This window comes from Colletotrichum phormii (genome assembly GCF_030913505.1).
Source record: "Colletotrichum phormii strain CBS 102054 chromosome Unknown BDP81scaffold_6, whole genome shotgun sequence".
Lineage (NCBI taxonomy): Eukaryota > Fungi > Ascomycota > Sordariomycetes > Glomerellales > Glomerellaceae > Colletotrichum > Colletotrichum phormii.
The window spans coordinates 2305881-2320036 of NW_026851448.1; the positions used below are offsets into that span (position 1 = coordinate 2305881).

General features: G+C 51.5%; 4 protein-coding genes across 4 annotated transcripts; 1 reads left to right on the forward strand and 3 right to left on the reverse strand.

Moving 5' to 3' along the window:
* Positions 1–2349: 2349 nt before the first annotated feature.
* Positions 2350–3427, forward strand: BDP81DRAFT_448071 (uncharacterized protein; the record flags this gene model as incomplete). The annotated part of the gene is made up of 2 exons (XM_060592252.1): positions 2350–2405; positions 2464–3427. The coding sequence occupies 2 exons, from the start codon at positions 2350–2352 to the stop codon at positions 3425–3427; spliced, it is 1020 nt and encodes a 339-aa protein (XP_060447849.1).
* A 133-nt stretch (positions 3428–3560) lies between these two features.
* On the reverse strand, positions 3561–4338 carry BDP81DRAFT_314230 (uncharacterized protein; the record flags this gene model as incomplete). Its single annotated transcript, XM_060583977.1, has 2 exons — positions 3561–3970; positions 4116–4338. 2 exons carry the CDS (start codon positions 4336–4338, stop codon positions 3561–3563), a joined length of 633 nt encoding a protein of 210 aa, XP_060447850.1.
* A 2053-nt stretch (positions 4339–6391) lies between these two features.
* On the reverse strand, positions 6392–7440 carry BDP81DRAFT_423763 (uncharacterized protein). The gene is made up of 3 exons (XM_060590095.1): positions 7094–7440; positions 6593–7014; positions 6392–6534 (listed from the first exon to the last, which is right to left on the reverse strand). The coding sequence occupies exons 2-3, from the start codon at positions 6934–6936 to the stop codon at positions 6399–6401; spliced, it is 480 nt and encodes a 159-aa protein (XP_060447851.1). The 5' UTR covers positions 6937–7014; positions 7094–7440; the 3' UTR covers positions 6392–6398.
* A 4746-nt stretch (positions 7441–12186) lies between these two features.
* BDP81DRAFT_314644 (uncharacterized protein) lies at positions 12187–14139 on the reverse strand (the record flags this gene model as incomplete). The annotated part of the gene is made up of 1 exon (XM_060584014.1): positions 12187–14139. The coding sequence occupies one exon, from the start codon at positions 14137–14139 to the stop codon at positions 12187–12189; it is 1953 nt and encodes a 650-aa protein (XP_060447852.1).
* Positions 14140–14156: the final 17 nt, after the last annotated feature.

Genomic DNA, 14156 nt, shown 5'->3' on the forward strand with positions numbered 1-14156 from the left:
AGCTCTCGCATTGTATCTGTTTCTTCGACAACGGTAGCCAATCAACCTTCAGCCGCCACTCGTCACCGCTTCTTATAACGGTCTCCCTCGATGCACCAAGATGCAAGACATACCACGCCAGTCTGGACCAAACATCGTGTCGCTCGATTGATGGTCGTGGGAGCAGTTGAAGCTTCCGACGTCGACTCTTTCAAGATCACCAACACTGCCCATCCGCTAACACCAGAGCGGCGTGGGGCACTCAGACGGCCGCCATAGACGCATTTTTCGATTCTGGGGCAGTCCGCAATGGCGTGATCGGCGGCAAAAAAGATCCAGGATCCAGTCAGTCTGGTTGATAGTTTGACTGGCACGAATGGCACCGACTGGGTCTACGGCCTACCTCTAGACTCTCTTCACTGGAGCAGACTGGAGTAGGAGACTGGAAGCATGGAGCACGCAGAAAATTCCGCGCAAAACCTTCCCAGCGACAACCCTGGCTCCCGGTTCTTCCTCTTGTTACGGGTCGGGGTCTCATTCTCGATTCTCGAGTTCTCAACCCCCTACCGCCAACCCCACCTCTCCATACCCGTACATCGGAGCCAGCACGCGCCGATATTGCAGGTTGAAAATGACCGGGCTCTTCAATGGGCACCGCCTCCAACGCTGCCGCCCGGCCCGGCCACAAGATGCCCTGTGCTCGACCTGGCAAGCCTCCTTTGGCCCCCTTACCAAGGGCAGCGGGCTCAAGGAGACTTTTAGACTCTTTTTCACGGGTCGCCTAGCGTCGAATCCGGCCGAGACCCAGTTTCAAGTCTCCGACTCTGCACCTCGTATTATACGGGCCTTCACTTTTTCCATAACCTCTTCCAGACTCTCAACTCCACGACTGAAACCAAACGTCGCATGGTAGCGATATAGGTGCCCGGACCTTAGCATCCCGTCTTTCTCCTCCATGAGCAGCAGGATTTTCCCGCCCGCGTTGCACTGCCTCGACGATCCAAGCACCATCAGACGGATGCTTGGGTCTTGGAATGCAACAACACGACGGCGCAGTCATCTTTAGACTCCTCGAGTTTGGATTGCCGTCAATGCCAGCTACGAGAGCTAGTGCTTTCGAGCATTGAAGTGACCTCCTTCGCAATGACGCTGGCTGGCGATGCCCTCAGCTATGATCACTAGCCGAGTTCAACAGGGTCAAGCAATCACGATGGGCCAGCCTGCCAGAGCGAGTATTCCCCGCGCTACAGTCCAGGATAGTGGGTGGCACCGAAACATGATCCTTCTTGTGGGCTTGTCTAGCTTGTTTACTGGCCACAACTGACAAGGAAACGACGATTCAAGACGCCTCATGTTTTCGTCCGACACAACACGCCCGTCCCAAGGCATCAGTTGAACTGTTAATTTTGCTGTGTATATAAAAAGGAAACGCCACCAAAAATAGGAGATCAAGAAACCACCACTGCACCATCTGAGGGTGGATTGAGAGATTATCGAGCACCTTGGCTTGCCAAAAAAAAATTCTCGCCAAACCATCGATTGCAACTCCGAGCCAGGTGTAAGCAGGAGATCGCCTGCACAGACGAGACAGTTCTTGACAGGGCTCGGCGGGAACGTCAAGGAATGCATCCAAGCACCGGACCCCGGTCCTATATCAGCCACGGCTAAGATGCCCCAAGCTTCCGCTACAGCCGTGTCCCACGAGAACACAGCCTACAACCCTGTCGCCTGAAGCAGTTGAGGGAGCACTTCGCGCGGCACGACTCCCACACCAATGCACTCAGGGCGTTTGACAATGACGTTTGAAACCAACACCCCTACCGTCCCAAGCAGCATCATCTCGTCTTTGACGTGAATCGCTGCCCCATATCAGCGTTCTGTTAAGCTGAAGATGCAGCAAGAGTCCCAGCAACTCCCGACAAGCCCCAGCAGAGCCCTGGCTGAGCACCAAGCCAGCCACACCCTTATACCCTCCTTTCTGAAACTGGCTTAACATCGATTATCACGTATAAGCTTATTCATACACTGCACTTGGCAGACGACACAGGGGCCATGGTGTTAGAGAAGCTCGTGTGTGACCGTGAAGTTCCCCATATCTGCGGCGCCTCTACCCTGCTCAAGTTGCATCCAGACTTGGAGCAATTGATAATGAAGAGCGTCCTCGGATCCATCTAGGACTAGTTCTGGTGTGCTCTCTCTTTTCTCTTCTCAAGCTCTCTGGGAGAGTGAAGGTAACAAACGAAGTCAACGGCCTTTCATTAGTGTGCTCTTGGGTTTTCTGTATTCTTCAAGTTCTTTAGTACTTTGTTCTACTTTACTTTCTCATCCAGAGCTGGCTCTTATACCAAGTGCTGGAACACTATCTTCACAATGGCACCCATGACTAGACCACAGGGCATCTTCCACAGACCATCGGGGTCCACCGTGTAAGTCTCCTGTAATACATCAATGTTCCTGGACACGAGCTGACCTTTTCAATCCCAGATCATCACACGAGGATGATAACCTGGCTCGCGTATTCGTCGGTCGAGGCGAGAAGATGAAGGAGTTCCGCATCAACAAGCAGAAGCTCAGCAACGCTGCCCCCTTCTTCGAGGACCAACTGGATGCTACACCAGCCGGCGTCAAGGTGACACCCAACCAGACACCAGTGCCGGTATGGTTGCCGCAACAAAAGTCGACCATCCGCCTTCCCAACGAATCCGCCTCCATGTTCGAGCTTTTCGTAGTATGGCTGCACCAAAGAGACGGCTTCCGCAGACACCTCGACGAGATGATCACTCTCGTCTGTGATGCCCCCGGCGTCCCATGCCAACGACTTCACTGGGCCCTAGTCCGCCTTCACATCTTCGCTGCCAGGCTCGACCTGCATCACCTGCAAGACCTTGCGATTGATGCCTTGCAAGACATCTACCTCCGCTGCGACTGGGATGTCACTCCTCGCTTCGTCCAATACGTCTACGGCCAGTGCGATGCAGAGTCTTCGATGCGGATTCGGAGGTGGACCGTAGCGATGGTGGCATGGTCCGTTGCGGGAGGTTCGTCGTCGATCGCGAAGGACGATGGCGGGCTCGAGAGGTTTCAGGAGATGTTTGAACGCTTCCCGGACTTCGCAAACGAGTTCACCTCGCACCTGCGCAAGATGAAGTCGAGCAAGTTGGACACACGCATCAAGAACCCTCAACTGCGCATCCCGGCTAACAAGCTTCGCAACGAAGAGCGCCAGTTCGGCTTCCGGCAATGTTCGTTCCACAGCCATCGAGCTGCCGTCGGCGAACGTAGGTGTCCCCATACCACGGCCAGCAGGGAGCTGGATAACTTCCTGCTCGTGCCGTTGGTGATGGAGGTCGCTCCAGAACCAAGCCGCGGCCATTCCCGTCGCGATATGCGGATACCACAACCACACCTCCGCCGAGAGCGGATGCCTTACACAGCGCAGGTGTTCTAAGAGAGTGTGAACGTGGGCAACCTCCACGGGTGGAGGGTGCCCGTCTAGTTCGGCGGAAAACCAAACTTATAAAGACCCAAATCGCACCAAAATTCTAATTCTTCAGCTCGTCATTCGAAATCACCACCCCTCTTCACAGGTCCTCAGACTCGGTCCTTCTAGGGACCGGGCACCCATGAGCCATGAAGACACCGAATCCGTCTTTCGGCTTCGATGCCTGGCGGAAGGCGACGCGACTGCGTCCCGCGTCGGCAAGCTCGAATACGAAACTGCCGCTACCGTCGCATCGGCCAAGATCAATGGACTGCGTTCCGGGCTTGACCAGGACGGTGCCCAGAAGATTCTGCTTCTGGCGTACGGAATCGTCCCCTTCGTAGCTGGGGACGCGGAAAACGCGCATCGTGGTGGCGCCCTCGCGCTGGATCAGCTCCCAGCTCTCTGAGTCCTCGGGCATGTTGAACAGGAGGCGGCACTCGGTCGATTCCTGTTGTCCCTGGACGCCGCCAAAGGTGACGAGTTGCGCGACTCTGTTCGCCTTGTTTCCTATAAAAGAGAACCGTTTGAGTACATTCATTCATTCATTCAAAATCTCCTTTGTCAGGGAAACTATACACCAGAGAGGCATATATGCCAACCCAAAAAAGACAAGAAAGCACAAAAAAGCAACCAAAAAAAAAAGAAGTCCTACCTGACGCGTCAATATCCTGGTTGACGTAGAAAAAGGCGGACGGATCCTCCTGTTCAAAGGGTTGATCTTGCAAAAGCCAGGTCAAGGAAGTCGGGGCATCGACGCGCGCGCAATCCGTTATTGCGTCGTGTTGTTGCTGTTTGCCGAAGAAGCTCGCTCTGCCGAACGCGGTTCCGGAGAGCGACAGGACGAGCATAGAGACGATGATGCTGGGACGAGCCATATTTTTTTGAATGTACATATTCAACTACCCAGTAGGGGGGGGGGGGGATGGATATCCTGGATTACTTTTTTCCAAATAGAAAGACAGAAGATGTTTTTGCTGGACTTTTTCGATTCCCTATTCTAAAGCTGTGACTGTTTCCGAGGAGCCGATCACAAAAAGTTGATCTGGTGTTGGTGAGAGGGTACCGGTTGGTTGGTTGGATGATCGGCGGAGATTTGAGGAAGGGATCCAGGTTATCCGTGTAGGCGGGATGTGTAAGTCGAGCACTCTATCCGAGCACCACCAGTCGTCGTATGTCGTAATATGGAAGAGTCCTCAAGGACCTTAAGCAGGATAGAGTAAAAAAAAAAAAAAGGATAATAATAAGCCAAGACACAGGTTCAAGAGGACGGAAAGGAAGGGGAGGATGGAGGGGAAACGGGGTGGTGCGGTCTGACACGATATTATACTCTGGACGATGTATTACCATGTACCCCAATCCCGAACCTTTTGACTTTTGTGCTTCTGATCTGGGTTAGGTACCATGTAGGTAGGTAGGCAGCCGGGCGTTTCTTGGTGGTGGTGTGGTACAGGGGGTTTAGAAAGGGAAGCTTTTTACTTAAAAGCCCTTTTGGTGCCAAAAAGCTTGGTCTCGTTCCTCTCCTGCTGGCTTGTCTGGGTCATCAGACCAGGTACAACTGCAAACTACACTCTACCAAGGTTGTCTACGTTAGCGAGGTATTGTGCGTTACTTCCCCCATTCCCGGGCGGACTTGTGACACCTGGGTTTGACGCCGCTTTGGCTTCTTTTGGGGGGTTGCGTTTTGGTGCTTCCCCCCCGCGCTGACTGAGTGCGTGACTTGCACTTCTTGATTATGTCTCTGTCTTTTGTCACTCAGTTCTCTTTTCTCTGTGTTCATTTACAGAGCAAGGTACACTGTAATTATTGGTTCCCGTACCCTCCCCAGGCCAAGCTCAGGCCCACCGCCCACAGGAAACACAAAGTCCGTCATTATCATCCCTTGCAGTTACCCCCTCCCTTTCCCCCGTGCGTGCCCCCCCCCCCCCCCCCCCCCCCCCCCTTCCTGCTTCCTTATTTTCTTTCTGTAAGGTACGTAGGGAGTGATGATGATGATGATTATGGGGTTTACTGAATAGTGAATTTCCGTTCCCGGAACATGTGTTTGATATGCCCTTACCTGAGTGGGATAAAAAACGAATGAGGCGTGGTTCGGTCGAGTGCCAAGGGGGGCGGGCGGCCACGGGGCGAAGGGGGCCAAGGGAAAGTGTTTAGGTCCGGCGAGCAGGGGCCCGGGGGAGTCGGGGGGGAGGGGGGGAACTGAGGCGCGGGTGCACAGCTTTTTTGGCAGGCCACACTTTTTTGTTTTAGTGCGGTGTAAGGCAGACCTTTGGGATCGAGAGGTACGGAGAACCTATTAGCCCACGATGTACGGAGTACGGATGCTGGGATTAGACCTGTACGGATAGAGTGGTTTCTCGGATTCCCACCCAGTCGCTTTTTCTTGCTCTTAATTTCCTAATCAGGACAAGGTTTTGGTTCGTTCGGATCACGGGTTGTGTCAAGTTCGTGGGAAAGTTTATCAGTGAAAGCGTTTGGTTTTGGTTTTGGTTTTGGGTTTAGTTTTGGGTTTACACTGGTGGGACTTTGATATTGTCTTTGACAATCATTGGACGACTTTTGTGTGCTTCGAAAGCTGGGAGGGAACCTGAACATTGGCTGTTGCACCGTGAGCAATGAATCTCTCGACGGATGCGGTGGTGCTTTCTTGGGAGGCCTAGGTAGAATGCCCCCGGATGAATGCTACATTATCAGGCAAGGGATGACGAGAAAGCTAGGCAGACTGACGATCACAGCAAAGGAATAAGAGAGGAATTAGGAATAGGAAGAGAGAGGCTCAGCCCTGGGGAGCCATTAAGCCACGTCTATGGGCTCCCGCTCACGTCTTCCTCTCCTTTTGCGCAGCAGCGAGCTCCAAGGGCCCATTCACACCCCCCTAATCCCAGAAGTCAATCCCAGCTTCGACGCGTGCAGACAAGGGACAGAGCCTGGATTTGAATCAAGGTGCTAAATTAGGGTAGCTCGTGGGATTTTGTTTCTTTGGAGCATTAAAGTCTTGGCTTTTCGGCGGGATCGATACCGTCATGACGGGATCCAATCCCCCCTCCCTCCCTTGTGTGGTGTTTCCCTCGGGACTATGAACTGTCAGCGCAGGGTTCTGGCTTGGATGCGCGGACAGCGGACGCAACTTACACGCGCGCGGCCGGGTTGCGCGCACGCGACAACCCGACGTTGAGGTTGGATGAACCCGCACCATCTTCCCGTTCTCTTGGGTTCGGGATCTTGAACTGGATGTTTATGATGCTGAGCCCATTCCCCCAAGCATTGCACAAGGGATATGATGTGCAGTTGTATGTATCTGGGGAGAGGACTTCTACAGAGTTGCAAACAGTTTCTACGGGCTGAAAGACGACGCATTGCAATCTCTCGCAGCTCGACTTCAAAGTAGGTAAGCACTTTGACAAACGGACAAGATGCGTTGCGTTAGCTGCGTCTGCATACCTACATGATCCGCCGGGCCCTTCACGTCTCTCCATCGTCCTCCGCCGGCTTAGAGGTTTCCGTCCGGACGAACTATCCGAACCATGGTCCAAGTAAGGAACTCCCGTCGCGTCCTGTATGGATCCACGTTATCCTGCGAAATTGACTGGATTTACGGACGCTGGTTCGCTTGTGAACGCAAGACCCCCATACCTAGCTGAAAAGGCCCTAGTATCCGTACAGAAGAGAGGTCTTCCCCAACTTCTTTTTGGGAGGCCTTCTTTGGGTTTGGGAAATGAGCTCTCGTTGCCTTATGGGGCTAGACGGGGGGTATTCCTCAATGGTAAATACGAGCATAGCGTGGTGATGACGGGTGAAAAGTAGGGACGATCATTCTTTCTCACTTCTTTAGCCCTTGGAGTTGGGGTAGTTTACGCGGGATGGCGGATTCCCTCATTCCACGCCAGACTGGACAGGCAGCGAGAGAGTTGTGGGAATAGGAGCTAAAATAGCACGGAGATCATTTTATTTTCGTATTCCCTGGGCCCTGAACCCCCCCCTTGTCATCCCCCTCTCTCTTCCGTCCCATGTCCCTAATTATGCCCCTTGTCTGAACGTGGTTCTTCTCGAGAGTGAGTTGAGTGTTGGCCCATAAGACCGTGGGATTTGGGAAAGGAATGCCCAGTCCGTAATATTTGAGACGAGGTATTTGAAGCTTGGGTAACTCATCGGCCGGCAGATTTCTGGTCCAGCATACGCGCAAGTGCCAGGGATCGTTTGCCTGAGTGGTTCGGAATGCAGCCCCGCCAATCTAACGTTCTGTTCTGAAGCGCAACTCTTCCATTCTAGAGAAGGCCTCAGATAATGCAATTCTTTGGATTGGAAGGATGAGAGGAACAGGCAGACAGACAATCGCGTGACAAAATGCAGTTCCGGAACGTCAATGACATCGTCCTCTACGCCCGACTACTACGCCGAGCCGCGCCTTGTACCAAACCCAGAGAGACCGAATGGAGCAGGGGATCGGAAGAGAGACAAAGTCCACTGTTGCCGGTATGGAAACACTGCATGCCTGGTCACCCGTCGTCCACCGGCCGATATGTCCGTCTTCCGTCCCCCCCCCTCTTCGCGTTGTCTACGCCGTCAGCAGCACCAAAGCCGGGCGTACCACTTGCCAACAACTTTTGCTGAGCCTCTCCGGTGGCATCCGGGGAGTGGAGCAAAGTAAAGGACTTGAAGTGTGACTTGTTGGAGAAGCGGCGCAGTTTTCTTTCGAGAGATCCGTTTGGCTGCGGCTGGCCTTGATGAGAAAGAAGCACTGTGACGCTGGCACCGATCGAGAGATAGCCATGTAACCCGCCCGAACCCAATATGCGCAGAAGGATCTTTTGGGAACCCAATAAGCTATGCAGTGATCTGCCCTGTCAGAATTTAGCATGAAAAGGAAAAAAGTATACAGCTCTAGCTAGTTCTCGCATGTGGTTAGGTACTACTACACTAAAATACTCCGCAGATCTCGACCGTCACGCGCTGATCCAAAGTCTGGGGAAAGAAAGAGCTCCAGCTCCAGCTCCAAGTCTAGCGTGGTCGTTGACGATCATCCAAGAACGAGCAGTGAGCAATTATGACCAGACTTGATAATGACAGCCATGCAATATAGATACAATGGAAGCCCCCAGACCTATGTTACATGTACAGGCACAGGCTGAAGGAGACTCCCCCAGAGAAGGGAGAGTCATGAACCCAAGAAGCCGTCATCGCTTCATTTGCACATTTCACGAGCGAGGATCAAGTCCGTCGCCGGTGCGTGTGGGTTAGCGCAAAGACGGTGCGTTTCCGGAGCTCTCTGCCAATGCCAGCCTGGCGGACCTGTCGGGCTTGAGGCTTAAAACGCTTAGATGACAGAAAAGTCTATGCCCGACGCCATTTTCCGTTGGAGAACGGTTTTGGTGTTCAGACGCGCGCGCGGGGGAACTGCAGACAGGTACCTTAGAGAGCTCTCGGAGATTCTAGGAAGAACGTGTTGGTTGGCCCCGGGCGTTGGACACCGGTGGCGCTCTCGTGGACCGGATCGTTCGGGTCCCGCGTTGTAAGTTGTAAGAGCAGGCGCATTCTTCTCCGTCCCCCCATTAATCACGACCTCTTGAAGTAATGGTTCACATTCTTCATCTTGCCAGAGACTGCGACAAGTACAGGCAGTAACATTACGGATACATCACTGAGTTCTTCAATGGCGAAAACTTCCTTGTTACCACGAACACCTCCGGTTCGGCATTTGCGTGAAATGATACAAAGGCCGTATTGAAACAAACCGAGACGAAGGGGAAGGCTTTTTTGGACGTAGCCCGAACACGTGGAGGTGTAATATGGGACGGCCCTTCCAAAGTTTGCCGACATTCCAATGACTTTCCCACGAGGGGGGGGGGGGGAGGGAAAGACGCTACACTTCAATGCGAAAGCGAAGGCGATTGATGAGAGGGCAAACACTTCCAGACTTCCCGCGACCAACACATGCTTTCCGCAAGGCGCAGTTCTCGCGAACCGGAGAGAATGTACCTAGGTAAGAGAGACATTTGAGAGTTCGAAAGAAAGCTCGCCGGAGATCCGAATGCAGTTGTTTCCCTGACATTCCCCGGGACATCGGGACGCGGGGACATGCCTAAAGCACGCGAGCGAAAACCGGGCCGAGCAGCTTTCACGATAACCATAGGAATTCCAGCACAGGCACAGGCACTCGGCCGAGACGCAATGAAGCACCGTGGCACCTTCTCCCTCACCTCGAAAGATTTCCGATACCTACCTAGCAGTCAATTCCCCAACGTAGAGGGAACGCAAATGATCAAACCTGCCCCCCTTGGAGAAAACCACCCGTTTCCCAATCCACATTCCTCCTCCGCCCATCGAAATCTCACAAGAAACCGATATCGAATTCCACTTAAACTCCTTGAATCACACCCCAACGTCACTCTTCCGTTATTCGAGCAGTACGGACCTGTGTCTCTCACGATAACCTCGGATTTCGGCCTAGGGAGTAAGTAGACATGTATCACTCCCAGCGTACGGATACCACCCCTTGAAACATCACCGGCCTCCTATGGTATCGCGTACCAGGCCTATAGAGCTCGGCCCTCCTACCCTCCCACCCCCCTCGACCTACCTCTACCCGTAATATCTCTAAGGGCCTAAGGTAATTAAAATCCACCCTTTCTAATTAGCTAAGCTATTTAATATGAGTTTATCTTTAAACTTAGAATATTTACTAAAATTCTAAAACTTATATCTAATTAGTACCCTAAAACTAGTACTCTATAATATAAGAAATATATATTAATATTTTAATGAATATAAGGGCTATAGATGTTTTATAAATATATCTAAACTCGTTGATTTTCCATAATTTTAAATTTTATAAGGCTTATAAAGTATTAGTTTTTGATATTATATTAGCTATTTTATAAGCTTTTTTATTTATTTATTTTGTAGTTAATAATGAAATGTTATATAAAAGTAGTTAAGACTAATATTATAAATAAAAGGTTATTTATTATAACGAGCCTAATTATTTTATATAATATATCCATTAAATTAAGGTTATTATAGCTTTATTAAAAGCGCTTAAATTTAGTCATTAATAGTATTATAAAGACCCTAAGTTATTTAATAAGTAATTAAATTAAATTATGTAGTTTTATTTTTAGCGTAAATAATAGATAATAAGACTAATAATTAAATAAAAATAGGTATATAGAAAGACAAAGAATATAATAAATCAACAAATAATGTATCAAATTATTCTAATTTACTAACTATTCACGTAACGGATTTATAATCAATTTCATTTAATAACAATTTTAGTTACTTTTTGGGGTTTAAGTTTTTTTTTTACTAGTTAGTTAATTAATTATATTTAATTTTTAAGATGGCTATTGGTATAAATAGACCGCTTAACCGCTTCTTTTATTAGCCCGTAATATTAATATTAAAATAGATTAATAATGAAATAAGTAAAATTTACTCGAGCTTATATATCTATCGAGTAGAACCGAGGGGTAGTAGTTAGAAGGGCCCGAGCTCTGTAGGCTTAGCACGTAATACCCCTCCGATCCCCGAGCACCCGCACCATATTCCGTAATCCGAACACATATTCCCCGACTTACGCATTCTGCAGGTCCGCCCGGACACGAGGGGAGGGGAGGGGCCAGTGAATTTCGGCTGGATAATTCGGCCCCGAATGCAAAGGACCTTGGCATGTTCCCTCCCCCCTCCTCTCACTCATTCTTTCATTTTTTTTTTCCCACACTGATTTTAGTCCAACGCCAAATCACCAACCCGTTCGACTCAACCGCCCCTCTGAGTATTCAATTAATTCCCCATGGCCCATCAAAGACGAGTAGGAAAGGTCAGGAACATCTCCACCTTCCATCACTACGCCAGACAGCCAAACAGCGTCATGGATTCCACTGATCCACGATTTCGTTCATCGAAAATGGCCCGGCTGCTTTCAGTCAGACAAAAAGACAGAGGCGTCGTCCATCCCACGTAGCGTCAGCTCATCACCTCACTGGCGTCTTGGCTCGAGATAATACCTAGGCAAGACCTCTCGTATTTCCCCCGCATGGAATCAGTTCGAAAGCGTCTTTAATTCGTAGGACTGGGAGATATTTTTCGAGCTCATCAGTGAAAGACATCGAATCAAGGCAGCATTGGTAAGAACCTGCCTCATCTGACGTCGGGAACAATCTTTTGGAAAGAGAGTAATGCCTCATTTCCAATTGTCTAGAAACGACTATTCTGTCTTCCTCTTCACACTGGGTTTTTTCTTTTTCTGTTCCAACTGAATTGAATGCCTCTTCGTCGAGGTGAGTTTCTCACTCAAACAACGCCCCGGAACCCCATACAAGGCCCAGTCGTCGATACGTACATAAAATATCCGACGTCCTTGCCGAATGTCGTTTCGTCATGTCCATCGTCAATAAGAAGCCGGGCTGCGGAGAACCGACAGAAGTGAACAAATAACAAAGGAGATATCGTCCAGATCGCACAACATCTCAAGCAAAGTGGCCATTAAGTAGTCCTCCAAGCCAGGAAGGGTTATACCTCCCCTCGATATGTGAAGCAAATGTGTCCGCAAGAAGTGAAGTAAGGAAATATCGGAGCCATCATCAAAGCGTGCTGTCGTCTATGTACCAGTCGAGGGGTATGTCCTTGCAGGAGTATCTCCACAGGGGTATCGAGCAGATAACTCGCATGGACTCATAAGTCGTGAGAGTAACGGGCGTAGCAACATGTACAAAGAAAATATATCACTAGAAAGGTGATTCAGACCGGCGACGATTGCTGTCCCGGCGTCTGAAGTTGCGAAGACGCTCGTCAATGTAAGCCAGGCGGTCAGCCAGGTTACGAGGAGGAGCCGAGCCGCCATCCCCGCTGGGTTGTTGCTGAATAGTGGCAAACGGGCGAATAGTGCCATGATCAAACTCTTCTGGCTGCGTGAAACGATTCGGGAATGAGAAGCTGGTCTTGGTTCCGGGGAACGGCGATCCAAGCCTTGCAGGAGGTGCGTTTGGCGCAGCCAAAAAGGGGTCAGGCAGGTTGGCAGGCTGGAGTCTGGGCGCAGGTATCTGCATAGGGGCTGTGAAGAGCCCACTGAGACTTGTACGAGGTACAAAAAGGTCGTCGTGTGAGTTCCTATCTGTGGAGCTGAACTCGACTTCTGGTTTGACCGGTGTCTTGGGTAGACTCTCGGATGGCATCGGCTCAGTCCAGAGGTCGGAAACAAGACTAGGTCGCTTGGTCTTGCGCGGCTCATGAGATGCTTGTCTGGGCCGGCCGACGCGCTTCTGCGTGTTCGATCGACTTCTTGTCAGACGCGCCGGCGACTGCAACGTGCGCCTGTGGCCAAGACTTTGGTTCTGTCTTTGCGGTACTGAAGAGGCAGCCAGCGCACCAGTTGAGCTGGGCCCGTAACTGTTGGCCATGAAAGGTGTCCCGAGTCGTGGTCGGTCGTCGAGAGGGGTGTCGACTTTGGAAAACTCCATAGGAAACAACGGGAATGGCTCAGTCATCGTCTCTTGGACAGGTTCGGGTTTCGATTTAGTAAGTTGCGCCAGAGGACCCTGGGGCTGCATGACTTCCGAGGTGCTCAGAGTAAGCGACATGGACATGTCGTGAGCTGAAAAGACGGACGGAGACCGGGCCGGAGTGGATCTCCGGTTCCAGAAACGCGCCGCCGTTCGGCCGAAAGGTGTCGGACTGTTGGCGAGGAACTTGCTGGTACGGGCCGACGATGAAGCGGCTTTGAGCTTGCAAAGGTCTCTCAAATGAGCTCGGGTGGACGCACAAGTGTGTGGCCACTGCAAAAAGGTACAGGTCTCGACGGTAGGAGTGTTGCTTCCACTCTTGGGGTTGAGAGACTTTCTTCCACCTTTGGGGCCTCTCCAGCTTCTCTTCGCTTCCCTCGCAACACGAAGACAAACCCCATGAGGCGGCACGCCACTCTTGGCGGTGCGGAACGGCGTAACCTTAGGGTCCTGTAGATAGGTAAGGTAGGTAGCCCAAAGGTGGTCGCTCATCGCTTTGGTCCAAGGGGCCTTTCTCCTCTTCGTCTTTTGCTTGGCTGAAGACGATGGTTCGGCAGGCTCTTCGACTGCGTCGAAAACCGAGTGCTTGACGTGATCGGACGCGTCAGTTCCCGGGCTGATGCACTGCAGGTCTTCTGATGTGAGGGAGAAGCGACTGAAGAGGGAAGCGCTGGTTTGCGTGGACCGTGCGGTCGATGGCCGACTGGACTCGCATTCCGGGGTAGACTCGCCGCTACTGAAGGCAGAGTCGATGGACCAGTTGGGATACCGTCTAGGGGATAGTGAGGGAGCGGCGCCAGGCGCTGGCGTTTTGGGTGGAGAAAAACGCCTTCCGCGAAGTTTATGTAAGGCGAGCCCGTCCAGGTCATTGAGATTGTGAATAACGGGGTAAGTCATGCTGGAGAATTGCGTGTGCGTGTCTGGACCAGCGGAATCGGGCTCTTCGATGCTGGGAATCGGAACGTCGGCGGCAGCAACTGACGCGAGGAAGTGCGTCGTTGGAGCGTTCAAGTTGGATGCGACGCGCCTTTTCAGTCTCAACCGCGGACGCGGCGGCGAGGGTGGCTGAAGCTCCTCGTCCATGGCGGAAGGCTCCGGTGTTTTGGGGTTTTGCTGATCCGGGTCATGGAAACGGAAGCCCTTGGGCAGCGTCGCCGCTCCGGAATGTTGAGGGTTCATGTTGGAGGAGTTAAAGA